Raw genomic sequence first — 13,700 nt, forward strand, 5'->3', positions numbered from 1 at the left:
TCACTGTGACCCCTTAGAAAACATTTTTACTGTAAGGGTTATTAAATAACATCTAACGAAAGCTAATGTGAAAACAGCCATTACCTATTAAAGGTCACCATCGAGTTGAGCATCAGCCTACACCTTTGCTCCAGCAGGACCGTCAGGGCCCGGGGTCCTGTTGTCAGAGCACCTGGTGATGGTGCCCGTGGTGGGCAGCGGCCAACAGCTGGATTCAGATTTCTTTTTCCTGGCACTTTATGATTCCGTTCACACTCAGCCTCCATTCCCCTTTCTTTCAATCCTTCAGCATTTGTTTCCCATTGCTTCACCTGTCTCTACCAATTTTTGTAGGTCACCATTACTGAAACGACACTGACTATTGAAATCGCTATGGTGTAGCTGGAAGGGCTTAAGGCAGCATTTCACGAAAGGGTTAAGATCTGCTGAGATGCACAAAAGCTGAAGTCACCGTGTCATGAGAGTAGAGACAGCTACTCTAACTGAAAAGCAAACCTAAGGCACGTACACAACCGTGATTAACGAAGGGCCTACTTGTCAGGAACTGTGTAGATGACAAGGACAGGAGGTACGTTCCTTGCCCATGAGCGGTCTGAAGTCAGCGAGAGAAGCCAGCCTGTAAGTGAAAAATGTGGTGGAGCTACCCTGTGACCTCAGATCGCCAGCCACAAAAATGGTCCACAGCTAAGTCTTCCGTGAAATGAGGAATAGACATATCCATTGTTTGTTGGTATAAAATTCAAAAAGAGCTCAAAGCCTCACACCTAATTATAAGCTAGGATTTTAGTCATGTATAATCATGCAAAATAGGTTCTTGTGGTGCGCAATAGTAGGTGTGAGGGCTGTTAAGTGATTACAACCCGCTAAGCATGTTTGTGAGATGTTGAGCAAGACTTGAGCGGGAACGACTGTGACTCAGGGCTAAAGGAAATCCAGGATTAATCGAGTTCTTATAAAGATTTCATTGAGCCAAACCAAATACTTTCTCTACAACTTGGCTACAAAAGTGCACACAGTACAGAGTTTACATTTTTTTTTCCTACAATTTGAAATATTAACCGCTTAAGAACTGTTGAAACTTTTACCTTTCCCTGCCTTGGTTTTTCCAATAAGAAAAGGTTTTACCTGCAGAGCTCCTGGCAAGTTCAAGGATTTGGTAATAGCTTAGTTTAAAGAAAATCCGCCATGATGTATTGAGCGGAAATGTGGGAATAGAAATGCAGAACTTATTAGGCAGTGCTGAGAGAGGGCAGTCTTGTCTTTTCTTTTTTTTTCCCTTTTTTTCAATTGAAGTATAGTTTGACACACAGTATTACATTAGCTTCAGGTATGCAACATAGTGATGCAACAAGTCTATGCATTATGCTATGCTCACAAGTGTAGCTACCTTCCGTCACCATACACACTATTACAATACCATAGACCCTTCCCTAAGTTGTACCTTTCATCCCTGTGACTTATTCATTCCATAACGGGAGGCCTGTACCTCCCTGCCCCCTTTACCCATTTTGCCCATCACCCCATGGCCATCCCCTCAACCAACCATCAGTTTGTGAGAGGGCAGTCTTATCCCATTCCTTGTCCCTAAGGCATTGCTGTAGGGCTGTTAGTTTCCCCAAGGGGACCACAGATATAAGTATTTCTTCCACAGGAAAAAAAAAAAAAAAAGAATGCCTAGAATAGTCCTTTGGTTAGTTTTCTAAATTTGACATCTTGACACACACAAATTAACACACACATATTCGTGAACTTTGGGTCTCCCTCTCTCCCCACCTCCCTTTTTCTCTCTCCCTGTACCCCTCCTCCTCCTATCTCTCTCAATTCTAACAAGAACTTGATATTTTAAAAATTCTCTAAGAACAGATGGAGCGGTTGGTTGGGCTTTTTTTTTTTTTTTTTTTCTTAAGTAGGCTTAACACCCAGTGTGGAGCCCAAAGCAGGGCTTGAATTCATGATCCTGAGATCAAGACCTGAGCTGATATCAAGAGTCGGACACTTAACTGACTGAGCCACCCAGATGCCCCAATAAATAGAGGAGATTTCTAAAGTTCCATTTTAGTAACGTAGCTTAAGTATAGAAAGAGAAGACAGACTGTCTTTATCCCTGAAAGGACTGCGAATTTCCGAATGGTTTTATCAAATTAATTCCCCCAGTTGATTCACATGTGAGGGAGGAAAGTGATGCTCTTCAGCTGGCCACATCTTGATAGCTGCAGTGAAGTCAGACAAGGTAGGAAGGTAACCAGAGAACCTCTTCTGCCCCCGACAGACACCTCTCATTATACATCCACATACTAAAGATGAAAGCGAAAGGAATCAAATCCAAAATTTATTTAGGGAGTCCCATTTAAGATGAGTGTGCATACTACCAATAGTGGGGTAAAAATAAAAATTAAGCCTTTTGTACAATTTCTATCATTTCACAAAAAGGAGCGGAGGTCTTGAGTCTGGGCCTCGCACTGAGTTTTGTTACCAATGACACTAGGTCCGAATGAGTTCGCCCACTTTTATAAGCTGCTCAGCACACTTTGTAAAATTCAGAGCCTGTGACAGGGACAGCCTTTCCATCTTATTACCTGACCAGCATCCTCCCACACACACCAATTTTTATTTTTCTGAATTTGGTAAGATCTTGGACTATTCCCAAACTTCCATTGCTTCCAATGAGGCAGTATCCTCCAGTATCCTGTCATGGGGAGGGGACTTTGGAAGGGACTGGAAGTCTTAGATGAAGGCTAAGGATCCTCGCTCCAATCAGCATCAGAGGTGTTCTCTTCTCCCTCTGAGGAGACCCTATATCGAAAGCTAAAAGTGGAAATCTGCCACACCAAGAGGTCAGGCCATGCTCCTGGGTGCTCAATAAAAATAATAGCCCGACCCTTCCCAGAGCCCCATCCCTGAAACTCCTGCCCAGGAGATGTCATTGTGGCCCACATGCAGCCCTTGAACTCCTATGCTTCTCAACCAGCCCTGCAGCCTTCCAATCCTCCACCTCTCTCTCCCCTGTTAATGTTTCTTCCCTCAGTTCACATGAGCTGTTAGTAGGGGAAAGGGAACATAAGAAATGCACAAGAGAATGATACATCAAATTTTCTAAGTCTTGCTATACCCAAGTGTGTGACCAGAATGCAGATGACATGTGACCACTTCTGTGACACCACGAGATTCCTTTGCCCTCTACATGACTATTTTAGAGTCAGTCTCAAGACCTAAGTGTCCTCAGGCAATGGTGGCTGTCAAGGGTTGATTTGGGGTCAAGAGTGCTATTATAACCCCTCGTCCCATGAGTCTCAAGATAAGCCATGTGTAAATGCTTCATTCGTTCACAGATAGGTACCGGGCATGCCATACAAGATACATCATTAAAAAGAACCCCTCAGTCCCATGGGCTGCCTGGGTGGTTCAGTCGGCTGACAGTCTGACTCTTGGTTTCAGCTCAGGTCAGGATCTCAGGGTCGTGGGATCGAGCCCCCTGTTGGGCTCCATGCCCGGCAGAGAGTCTGCTTGGGATTCTCTCTCTTCTTCTCCCTCTGCCCCTCCCTGCTAGCTCTCCCTCTCTCTCTCTCTCTCTCTTAGATAGATAGATAGATAGATAGATAGATAGATAGATAGATAGATAGATAGATGATAGATAGATAGATAGATAGATGATAGATAGATAGATAGGTAGATAGATAGTTAGATGATAGATAGATAGATAAATGAAATTAAAAGGAACGCAGTCCCTGCCCTCATTTGCCCCACCATCTCCTTCCTCACAGCCTCTCAGTTTCTCACTTGGACAGACAACGTGATAACCTCACGACTTCAGCTCCCTTCTTCAGTCTCCCACTTCCTCTCCAGTCCACTCTCCATAATGCCTCAGAGAGATTTCTAAACATCTCTTTGCTTCCCTGGTCAGGTTGCTGAATAAAATTTTCAGTGTCTTACTGTTGCCTTTAAAATAAAGCCTGGGGTCACCAAGGTGACTCATTCAGTTGAGCGTCCAACTCTTGGTTTCAGCTCAGGGTCGTGAGATCAAACCCCGCATCAGGCTCCATGCTTAGCATGGAATCTGTTTGAGATTCTCTCCCTCTGCCTCTGCTCCTCCCCCAACTCAAACAAATAAATAAATAAAATCTTTTTTAAAAAATAAAAATAAATAAAGCTTCAACTCCTGAGTAGCAGAATAAACTGACAGTTCCCGAAATATACCATGGTCTCAAGTCTCAGGGTCTTTGCATATGCTGCTCTCTCTGCCTAGAATGCTTTTCTTCCTCCTTCACCCGGGGAATTCTTACTGATACTTCAAAACTCAGTTGAGATGTCACCACCTCCAGAAAGCTCCCCCTGACTACCAGCTCACCCATTCTGATTTAGATGACCCTCCTTTCTTTTTTTTAATTAACATATAATGTATTAATTTTTTCAGGGGTAAAATTCTGTGATTCATCAGTCTTACACAATTCACACCATAGTACATACCCTCCCCAATGTCCATCACCCAGCCACTCTATCCCTCCCACCCCCCTCCACTCCAGCAACCCTCAGTTTGTTTCCTGAGATTAAGAGTCTCATGGTTTGTCTCCTTCTCTGGTTTCATCTTGTTTCCTTTTTCCCTTCCCTTCCCCTGTGATCCTCTATCTTGTTTCTCAAATTCCTCATATTAGTGATATCATATGATAATTGTCTTTCTCTGACTGACTTATTTCGCTTAGCATAATACCCTCTAGTTCCATCCACATTGCTGCAAATGGCAAGATTTCTTTTTTTTGATGGCTGCATATATATACATTGTGTGTGTGTGTGTGTATATATATATATACCACATCTTCTTTATCCGTTCATCTGTCGAGGGACATCTTGGCTCTTTGCATAGTTTGGCTATTGTAGACATTGCTGCTGTAAACATTGGGGTGCACGTGCCCCTTTGGATCCCCACATTTGTATCTTTGGGGTAAATACCCAGTAGTGCAATTGCTGAGATGACCCTCCTTTCTATTCCCTTAGCACTTTGTTAATGTCCAGTCATAGCAAAGATATATTGAATAATAATTTTATTTACCCACTTTATCTCCATTTAGACTGAGAATTTGTTGTAGATAGAAACTGTACCACTTATCTCTATCTTTATCTTATCTCCCTAGTATACACTCTAGTACATGATAGGTGCTCAGAAATCATTTGATGAGTGAAGAAGCTCCAAGTCTAGGAGGAAAGACAGAAAAGTGTAACTGTAGCAAAGTGTGATAAATACCAGAGTGGGGTGCAATGACAAATGAATACAGAGACTGGAAATGTCTGCTTGAGAAGAAGACGGGGTCTAGGAAGGAATCCCAGAGAAGAAGATGCTTGGGCTGGCCTTGAGGAAGATCAGGAGATCATCAGGCATATAGGGAAGAGAAGGCAAAGAGAACAGGAGCATATGGAAAACCCTGGATGCTTCAATAGGGCATGAAGCGTTTGGGGAGATCTCTCTTAGAACAATGACTCTAGTGACAAAGAAAAGAAAGATATTGATGGGAGGGTGACAGGAGAATATTGGGAAACCCAATAAAGGCCTGAATTGCACTAGTTAGCAATGGGATACAAATGAGGGCAGAGACAGATGTAGAGACATTCAGGAAATGACCCTCAGCATGACCCTTAGGTTTCTGGCTTGAGTGAGTGGTGGTACCATAAATCAAAATTAGGCATTAAGAGGAAAAATGGCTTTGGGAGAGATGGTAAGCCCAGTCTGCTGGCGTTGAGTTGGAGTTGTCCATTGGACCTCTAGGTGAAGATGTGTAGTAATCATGTGGATATATGAGTATGAAGCTCAGAAGAGAGTCTAGCTAAAAATGAAGACTCTAATATAACTTAATTGGAACTTTTGTTTTACTTCTGTGACTTAATACCGTGCCGTGAGATTTCAGTCATGGGTGGGAACTGCTGGGAAAGCATTAATTGGTCCCATCTCTGCCACTAGCTTGGATACAGTGGCCTCCAGTAAGCTGCTCGACTTCAGGCTGTGCCCATTGCCTTATGGGAAAGGAGACCATTAAGGAGAACTGAAGAAAAATGTTGCAAACATTGCCTCTAAAACAAATCAATTTAGTCCTGTCGTTCATGATTCTTGTGTGAAATGTGGAAGTCATACCAGTGAGGCAAACTTCTTCCACTGCCCAAAATCCATACTTTCAAAGATCACTGTACACAAAGGGGAGGGGAAAGTCTTCGCCTTCCTTACACTGAAGTCCTTATCCCTAGCAAGTCCTCTTTAAATAAAGAGACAGGGGCACCTGGGTGGCTCAGTCGGTTGAGCGTCTAGCTCTGAGTTTCAGCTTAGGTCATGATCTCACGGGTTGGGGACGGAGCCCCGCGTCAGGCTCCGCGCTCAGTGCAGAGTCTGCTTGGGATTCTCTCCCTCCTCCCCCTCTGCCCCTCCCTTGCTCATTCTCTCTCCCTCTCAAATAAATAAATAAATCTTTAAAAGAAAATAAGAACGAATGAATGAATGAATGAATAAAGATGTTGCTCCCCTGCTAAAACAAACGTGTTTGTTCTTTCCCCCATTTTGAGCGTGGGGAGTGGTCTTATTTTAGTGCCATCTCGCCATTGTGATGGCCACTTTTTATTCCTGTTCTTGCCCCACACCCATCTTGATAATGCTCTGCGATAGTTTATTTGCAATTCTGTCTGCGTTATAGAGTTTAGGCTGAGATCTGCTTTAAGGGACCCAACTAAAATAGCATTTTTGCAAGGCAACTCATTGTGCTTTTCCTGGCTAATTTATCTTAAGTGACTTGCACTGAAATGAAACATATTTTAATTCAAAGTTTCCTGACAGTAATGGTACTGTGGGAGTTACATGATGTGTTCATGGTTGAACCTCTTTTATTCCGGATATCTATTCGCAAAGGCTAAATGGGAATCGCTTGTGGAGCCCAGGCATTTCTAACAATTCAAGAGGGATTGGTATTTAACCAAACAGTTCTGGCAATCAGGTGTGAGCATGGCAAAGATTTAACAAGGGCATTAGTCATGTGTGGAGAATGGAAGATCTCATTTTTAGTTCAAAGGACTGTGATAGAAAACTCATCATCAAACTTGAATATCAACCAGCCATGTTTACAAAGAAGGTGATATCACAATAGCACTCAGGGAAATTTAAATGATGCATGATAAAAATTCTCAGAGAAGCCCAAAAGCCAATCATCCCATCCAGCATACTGAATTAAATGCTGCATTAAGCCCAACGCTGGGACTGTATTCAATGAAAAGGCCTTAAAATATTTACTTCTTGTTTCAAAGCGAAGGTACCAGGTTTATTTGGAATTGTGGTATCAAACATATTCCCTAATTTTAAAAAAATGCTAAAAGTTTGACTAAATCCTCTGCCACACTGACTAAAAATAACATAGCACCCCAACGTTATGGTCCGATGTTTGAATTCCTGTAAAGGTAAATCAAGTCTGGTGGTCAGATTCAGGATGCCACCAGGAAGTAGCCACTTCTAAGAAGGAGCAGACCGCAACCAAATTGTTCAGATGCTCTCTGGAAACTGGTCCTCTAAAGGATGCTTTTCTAATCTGTTGGAAATGCAGTGTGAGTAGAACCAACTTTGGCTGAGTTAATGCTTCCTTAATTAACAGGTAGGAGATCAAATCATCGAAATCAATGGGGAGAGCACAAGGGACATGACACACGCCAGAGCAATAGAACTCATCAAGTCGGGAGGAAGAAGGGTCCGTCTCCTGCTGAAACGTGGGACGGGGCAGGTCCCGGAGTATGGTATGTTTCACATTTTGATTCACCTTTTATCTGTTTCTTCTGTGTACTGTAAATGCCTCTGCTTATTTGTAAAACTATACAGTTCTCCAATTCTACCTAAATATATTTAGCTATCAATAGATAGAGATATATATATATATATATATATATGCGTATGTACATTGAAGCACAAGATTTACATGTGTGTGAGCTCTTTCTTTTGTTCCCTTGGTTAAGTGATGTTTAAAATAGCAAATAGAGGACCTTTCAGGGCATCTCTGAGTGTGCAGGGAGATCCAGCCACCACTTATACATTAGAACTTTTGCAATTTGACTAATAGTCCTCTGTTCATTTGAGTTCACAGTAATTTATCAATTATTTCCTAAAATCACTCATGTTCACACTGCCCTGTATGGTGTGTGACTGAGACCAGGAGAAAAGCAGGAACAAATCTTCAGGTGGGTAGATTAGAATGTAAACTTCAGTTTACGCAGTGGTTGCATTTTCTTGGTACTTAGGGATAGTCCAAAAATTCACTCATATGCTGTGTATCTCTGTGCTTTTCAGGAAGGCATGGAAGTGCATTAGATCTGCCTTCAGAAGTCTTTAATAGTATTATTTCTCAGGAGCCCACTGAGGCACCACTGACAGCTTGACTAAGAAACTTCTGGGTGGTCATTGCATGAGATGCATCAGCCCCTGAGCTGGGCTGTAATTAATCTTAAGGAGTGTCAGACAGACAGAGAGCAGTGAAGAACAGTGCTGATAACACCTGTCCATATTAAGACAATGGGGCCTAACTGTGGTCCTGAATAATAAGCTCAAATTGTTGATCTAGACTCTCACTTTCATCTCTCCATCTCCTACCCCCACACACCACACCACACACACACACACACACACACACACACACACACACACATTCTAAATAACAGTTTTCCCCCTCCAATTATGCTTACCTTAATTATGGGCAACTTTCCTAAACTACCTAATAATTGACTGAACACTTCCTTAGTTAGCAGGGCAGGATAGTTCTGAGTTCATTTGAAATATCTGAATCCAAATGCCCTCAAAAACTTTGTTTTCAAGATCTCGAAACCCCAAAAGGACTGGCGAGTACTCAACTAAGGAAAGCATTGAGAAGTTTCTGTAGGCTTGGCTCTATGCCCCAGGAAAGATTTCAACCCAGCTTCCCATCCTTCATGCTTGGATCTAATAAAATATTAATATTAGCAACAAGCACAGACCTGATCCTATTAAATGGCACCAGCACTTATCCCTTTGTAAAGAGTCTTACTCTTGGAATAGAGTAACTTTTTGCACCCCAGAGAAATAAGCAATCCAGGAAGATGAAACTGACCTGTGAGAGTTTGTCACTTCTAAAAAATACCTTATTTTAAAGGTATGCTTCATACCACAGCAAGACCTGTCATCTGAGCCAAGGAATGTCCAGAGTTAAAATTATTCTTATGTCCTAACAAGTTAATCTTTAAAAAGTTAATCTGAACCACATGGCTACCCAGAGCTGTCTATTCTGTTATGGAATCACTGTTTGGTGCATATTTTCAGCACCTTGTCTACAGTAAGCAGTTGAAACGTTACTGTTAAAAGCAGTTAAAAGCATTACTATTGATCAACTGGCAGCATCACTCAAACTGTGATGCCTACATATGATGCTACCTTAAAGCATCTTTAAGAAAAAATAAAAACGTGTTTTTGAACAAGACCAAAATTCAAGATCATGTCAGCATGATCCCTTTAATTCTCAACGTTGCCAGAAAATACCTGGTTAAGACTGAATTCTAAAAGTGACAGAGAGTTTGTTAAATATCTGGACACAGTTTTGAGGGCCCAATTGTCAATACGGTTAACTCCAGCAGTATTACAGTTTCTTCTAAATCTGTTCTTTTACAATGTAACGTTAAATCGCACTTGCCAATGGTTAGAGTTTGTCAGCTACCAATGATGTTAGATTGACACAGATTTTGACTGTAAATTAACTTTAGAGAGTATGTCATAAAATATCCAATTTAATAGAGCAGAGCAATCTCCTTTAGGGAAGTAAAAGAGTAATCACAAACTAAGGAAACATTACCATCTAAGCTGAAGGATGCCTGGTTTTGCATGAGCAACCAAGAAGGTTAGGGATTAGACCAGCATCTTTGAGGATAATGCCATCAAGTGATATTTCTGGAATCTCATAGCAACTAATGGGGTCCCCGAGACCACCCCACATTCAGAGATCTGCTAGAAAGACTCCCGGGGCATAGAATATAGTTGTACTCACAGCTAAGATTTATTAGAGTGATATAGTAAGGATATCTTAATCAGAACAGTGCGATCATAAAGGGAAAAAACAGGCAAAGTCTAGAGGAATCCAGGTGCAAGATTCCTTATTCTCTCTCTCTCTCTCTCTCATGGGGGGTCACCCAGAGAGCACTCTTCCCCCCAGCAACAAAAATGCAGCAATAAATGTGTGATACTGTTGCCCAGGGAAGTTCATTAGAGCCTGGCACCCAGGGTTTATACTGTGCTACTCATGTAGGCACTCTTCGTCTAGCACATACCAAAATTCTAGAATCCTAGAAGAAAAGCAGGTGGTCAGCATAAACCGTGTTGTCTGCACAGTTGTACAGAAGACACCCTTATCCTTTAGGGAAGGGTTTATATTAGTGTAGGAGACAATTTACCTGTCACAGTCCCAGAGGCCAGCCAACTGCCAACCTTGCAAGCAGATCTTTCTAATGATAGCTGTCTCAAGGCTGCCATGCCAACTTTTTCCTGTCCCAGGAGCAAGCCAAAGAAGCAGCCACAGTAATGGAGTTTACAAATGACCCCAGTATAAAAGGAGCGCCTACAGCGAAGGAACATCATAATTCCTCCAGCACCAGTTAAACAGACTATATCATGAAGCTGAATCTTTTGTCCATGATAAAAGAGTGTATTTTAATGACGTTGGCAAGGGGGGGCTCCGTAACAAAACCAAATAACAGAAGCAAGAACAACAAAAGAAAGTAGATATAACCAAGAATATAATCCACTTTGTCCAAATGTACCCTCATCACATGAACACCGAATTTTCTATCAACTATGAGTTTAATCCTGTGTTTGTTTCCTTTGTTTGTCTTTTAATACCTGACATGTAGCAAAAATCCATCCTTAAAAGATGATTAAAGGGGGTTATCAGAATCTATAGGAGACAGAACCTGCTAGGGAGCCATGCAGACTTAACCCAGGCTGGGAGAGTGAACTCTGAGGAGATTGACAACAAACAGGCTGTGGCAGGGTTTTAAGTGATATCCACCAGCCCTCCCTCTGCTACCTGCAGAATTCAGAATTCACAACAGCTTTGAAGGAAGACCCTTATCTGGACATTTGGCCACATCGTCGAAAAGCGGACCTCAGTCAAGAGAAATACAAAACTCTTGCTCTGAGTTCCTAAGGTGCTCTGTGACAGAGCGATAAGCCCAGGTACAATTGAAAGAAAAAAAATACCAAGGGTTATCTGTCAGATTGTTGACTAAACAAAATCAGTGTGAATCCAAGTGATGAGGAAAGGAATAAATATGCCGCAAATATGCCATCCATAATTACCGCAAGACTAAGCGTCAGACGACAGCCCAGCCAAGTCAGAGGCGTAACTCCGCAAATGTAACCACATAAGTAAGGGCTGCACACAGGCTGTCGAGAAGCTGCAGGGGGAGTCAGCAAGTGATAAACGGCTTTGAAGAAGTTGCTTTTATTGCTAAGTCCTTGAAGGAGATGGATACTTCAACTCTAGTCTTCAAGATGAGAATTAGTTGATTATAAACTCCACGGGAAGCGTGACTTCCCCCTCCTCTGACGCGCCTCTCAACACCTGGCAGGAATAAGGAAATTTCACTCCACCATACTGAGAAACAAATCCAAAGATGATGCATCAAAAGGAGCGCCCTCCTTAACACTGGTTGTTGCTGTTTGAATTAAATCTAAAAAAGGTTAAGAAAGAAGAAAGCATGCATCATGGTTCTGATGCTGCACAGGAATAAATTACACAAATGAGCCCCTGCCTTGAAATACAGGAGTCCTTCGTTAGCATTCAAGGAATCGAGGTGAGCACTCACTTGATTTAGACACTGAGCCACAGGGCCAGGGCCAGGGCCAGGGGAAACCGAGGTGTCGCGGGATGAAATCACAATCAAGCAGTTCAGACCAACTCGGGCCTTTCCCCGGGTAATATTTGCTGTTCAGAGCTGATCAAAATAGGGCAAAATGGAAATACACTTTCTAGTCTTAGTGGTCTAGCCTGTTTATTCCCTTAAAAGGCAACAGAACCGGTCTTTATGACTACAGTGGTGAAGAGAGTCCACTAGCAAATGGACATTCAGCAGTCTTAGAAGGCCACGCAGGGTTACAAGGATGAAGCGGAGTTTTCTTAGTATAGGTGGCCCGGCGACAAGGTACACTGAATGCCCACACTCAGGGAAAGAAAGAGCCAATTTGTGAATGTGACTTCTGCCTACCCTTCCATTTTCAAAGTTAATTGTGTCTTTAATGGGTTTTGATTTGATCACAGGTCTTTGGTAAATGGAATTGTTTTCATTTTAGAAGTATAATAAAACTGCATTAAGTACGTAGAGGAAAGACATGAGTCAGTAACTAGAGCTAAAGAAATGAATGGGCCAAATAGCTGTTTAGTTAAAGACTGCCTTTAATCAGGAATACACGTGACTTACAATGATCATATCAGAGCACCAAATTAAGCAGTACTGGTCTCTATTTATATGGCAATAGGCAATGTTTATTTGTTTGTTCTTCTTCAAGAATATGCATTGACCATTTGTAACGACATGGATGGAGCTAGAGTATATTATGCTAAGTGAAATAAGTCAGTCAGAGAAAGACACATACCATACGACTTCACTCATAAGTGGAATTTAAGACACAGACAAGCAAAGGACAAAGAGAGAGAGAAACCAAGAAACAGACTCTTAACTATAGAGAACAAAGTGATGGCCACCAGAGGGGAGGCGAGGCGGGGGATGGGGGAAATAGGTGATGGGGGTGAAGGAGTGCACTTGTCGTGTTGAGCACCGGGGGATTAAAATAAAAACTTTGACATAAAAAAGAATATACAGTGACAAACATTCCAAGCATACTCTTATCATCTTGCTTATAGTTATTAGTTCAGCAAGGGCTTTCTTCCCTCGGATGCTACAGGATAAACTGCAGACAGTATACCCCTACTAACTATATTCCACGTGAGACAAATCTTGTAATTGATATCATTAATTCATGTCATTACTATTCCCTTAACTCAATGAGGATTTTTCTGGGCACCTACGATGTGGAAGGCTCTCTGCAGGCACTGAATGCAAACTATAGTCCCGGCTCTGAGTGAGCTGAAGTCTAAGAAGGAGCCAGGTGCAACCACTGATTCCACCAGACTGGTGACTGATGAAAAGGTCTTCCAGGATCAGCTCTAGTGAAAACCTTTAAGTGTGTTTTAGTAATTATTTGTGGAATTTAGTAAGTGTTTCTAGAGTATTAAGGATCATCGACAAGCACTTGGCTTCTTCCGTTTGTTAAGCATTTCCTTTGTAATATTTACACCCACGCTTTGGACGTTTTCTCAAGAAAGGACTCGCTGAGTGTAGGTAAATTTCTGCTTAGACCTTGTCTGCATTTTTCTAAATTCTAAGTTAGTAAACCCAAACTTCCTCTGGCAAGTTTGCCAACCATCCCTGCCCCCCTCCTGTGGCTGTCAGCCCCGGGGAGCCTGGAGCACTCTTACCTCACATTCGGAGGCTTATGTGGGGTGCTGCTGTGCCCTCCAAGAAAGAAAAAAGGGGAGAGTCTCCACTGCCTTCGTTTCTTCCTCAGAGACCATGTTTATGGGAGCTTTAAGTGGTTCCATAGCCTTTTGCATTAATTCACCTGCATTTTTAATAGGGCAAAAGGCAGCTTGCTTCCTTCAACAATAAATTCT

General features: G+C 42.2%; 1 protein-coding gene across 5 annotated transcripts in view; it reads left to right on the top strand.

Moving 5' to 3' along the window:
- The window catches only part of MAGI2 (membrane associated guanylate kinase, WW and PDZ domain containing 2), a 1,357,869-nt gene that overhangs the window by 1,269,042 nt on the left and 75,127 nt on the right, over nt 1–13,700 (top strand). For 4 of the 5 annotated variants that reach the window (XM_054505318.2, XM_045864809.3, XM_064575358.1 and 1 more), the window contains one exon: nt 7,614–7,752. In XM_054505318.2, coding sequence (XP_054361293.1) covers nt 7,614–7,752 — 139 coding nt within the window. Of the gene's footprint in view, nt 1–7,613; nt 7,753–10,522; nt 12,703–13,700 lie in introns of those variants that run through there. The other variant, XM_064575359.1, reaches the window with a different exon arrangement.

This window comes from Mirounga angustirostris, unplaced genomic scaffold (genome assembly GCF_029215605.1).
Source record: "Mirounga angustirostris isolate CCGP_5_RB_7025 unplaced genomic scaffold, mMirAng1.0.hap1 SCAF_12, whole genome shotgun sequence".
NCBI lineage: Eukaryota > Metazoa > Chordata > Mammalia > Carnivora > Phocidae > Mirounga > Mirounga angustirostris.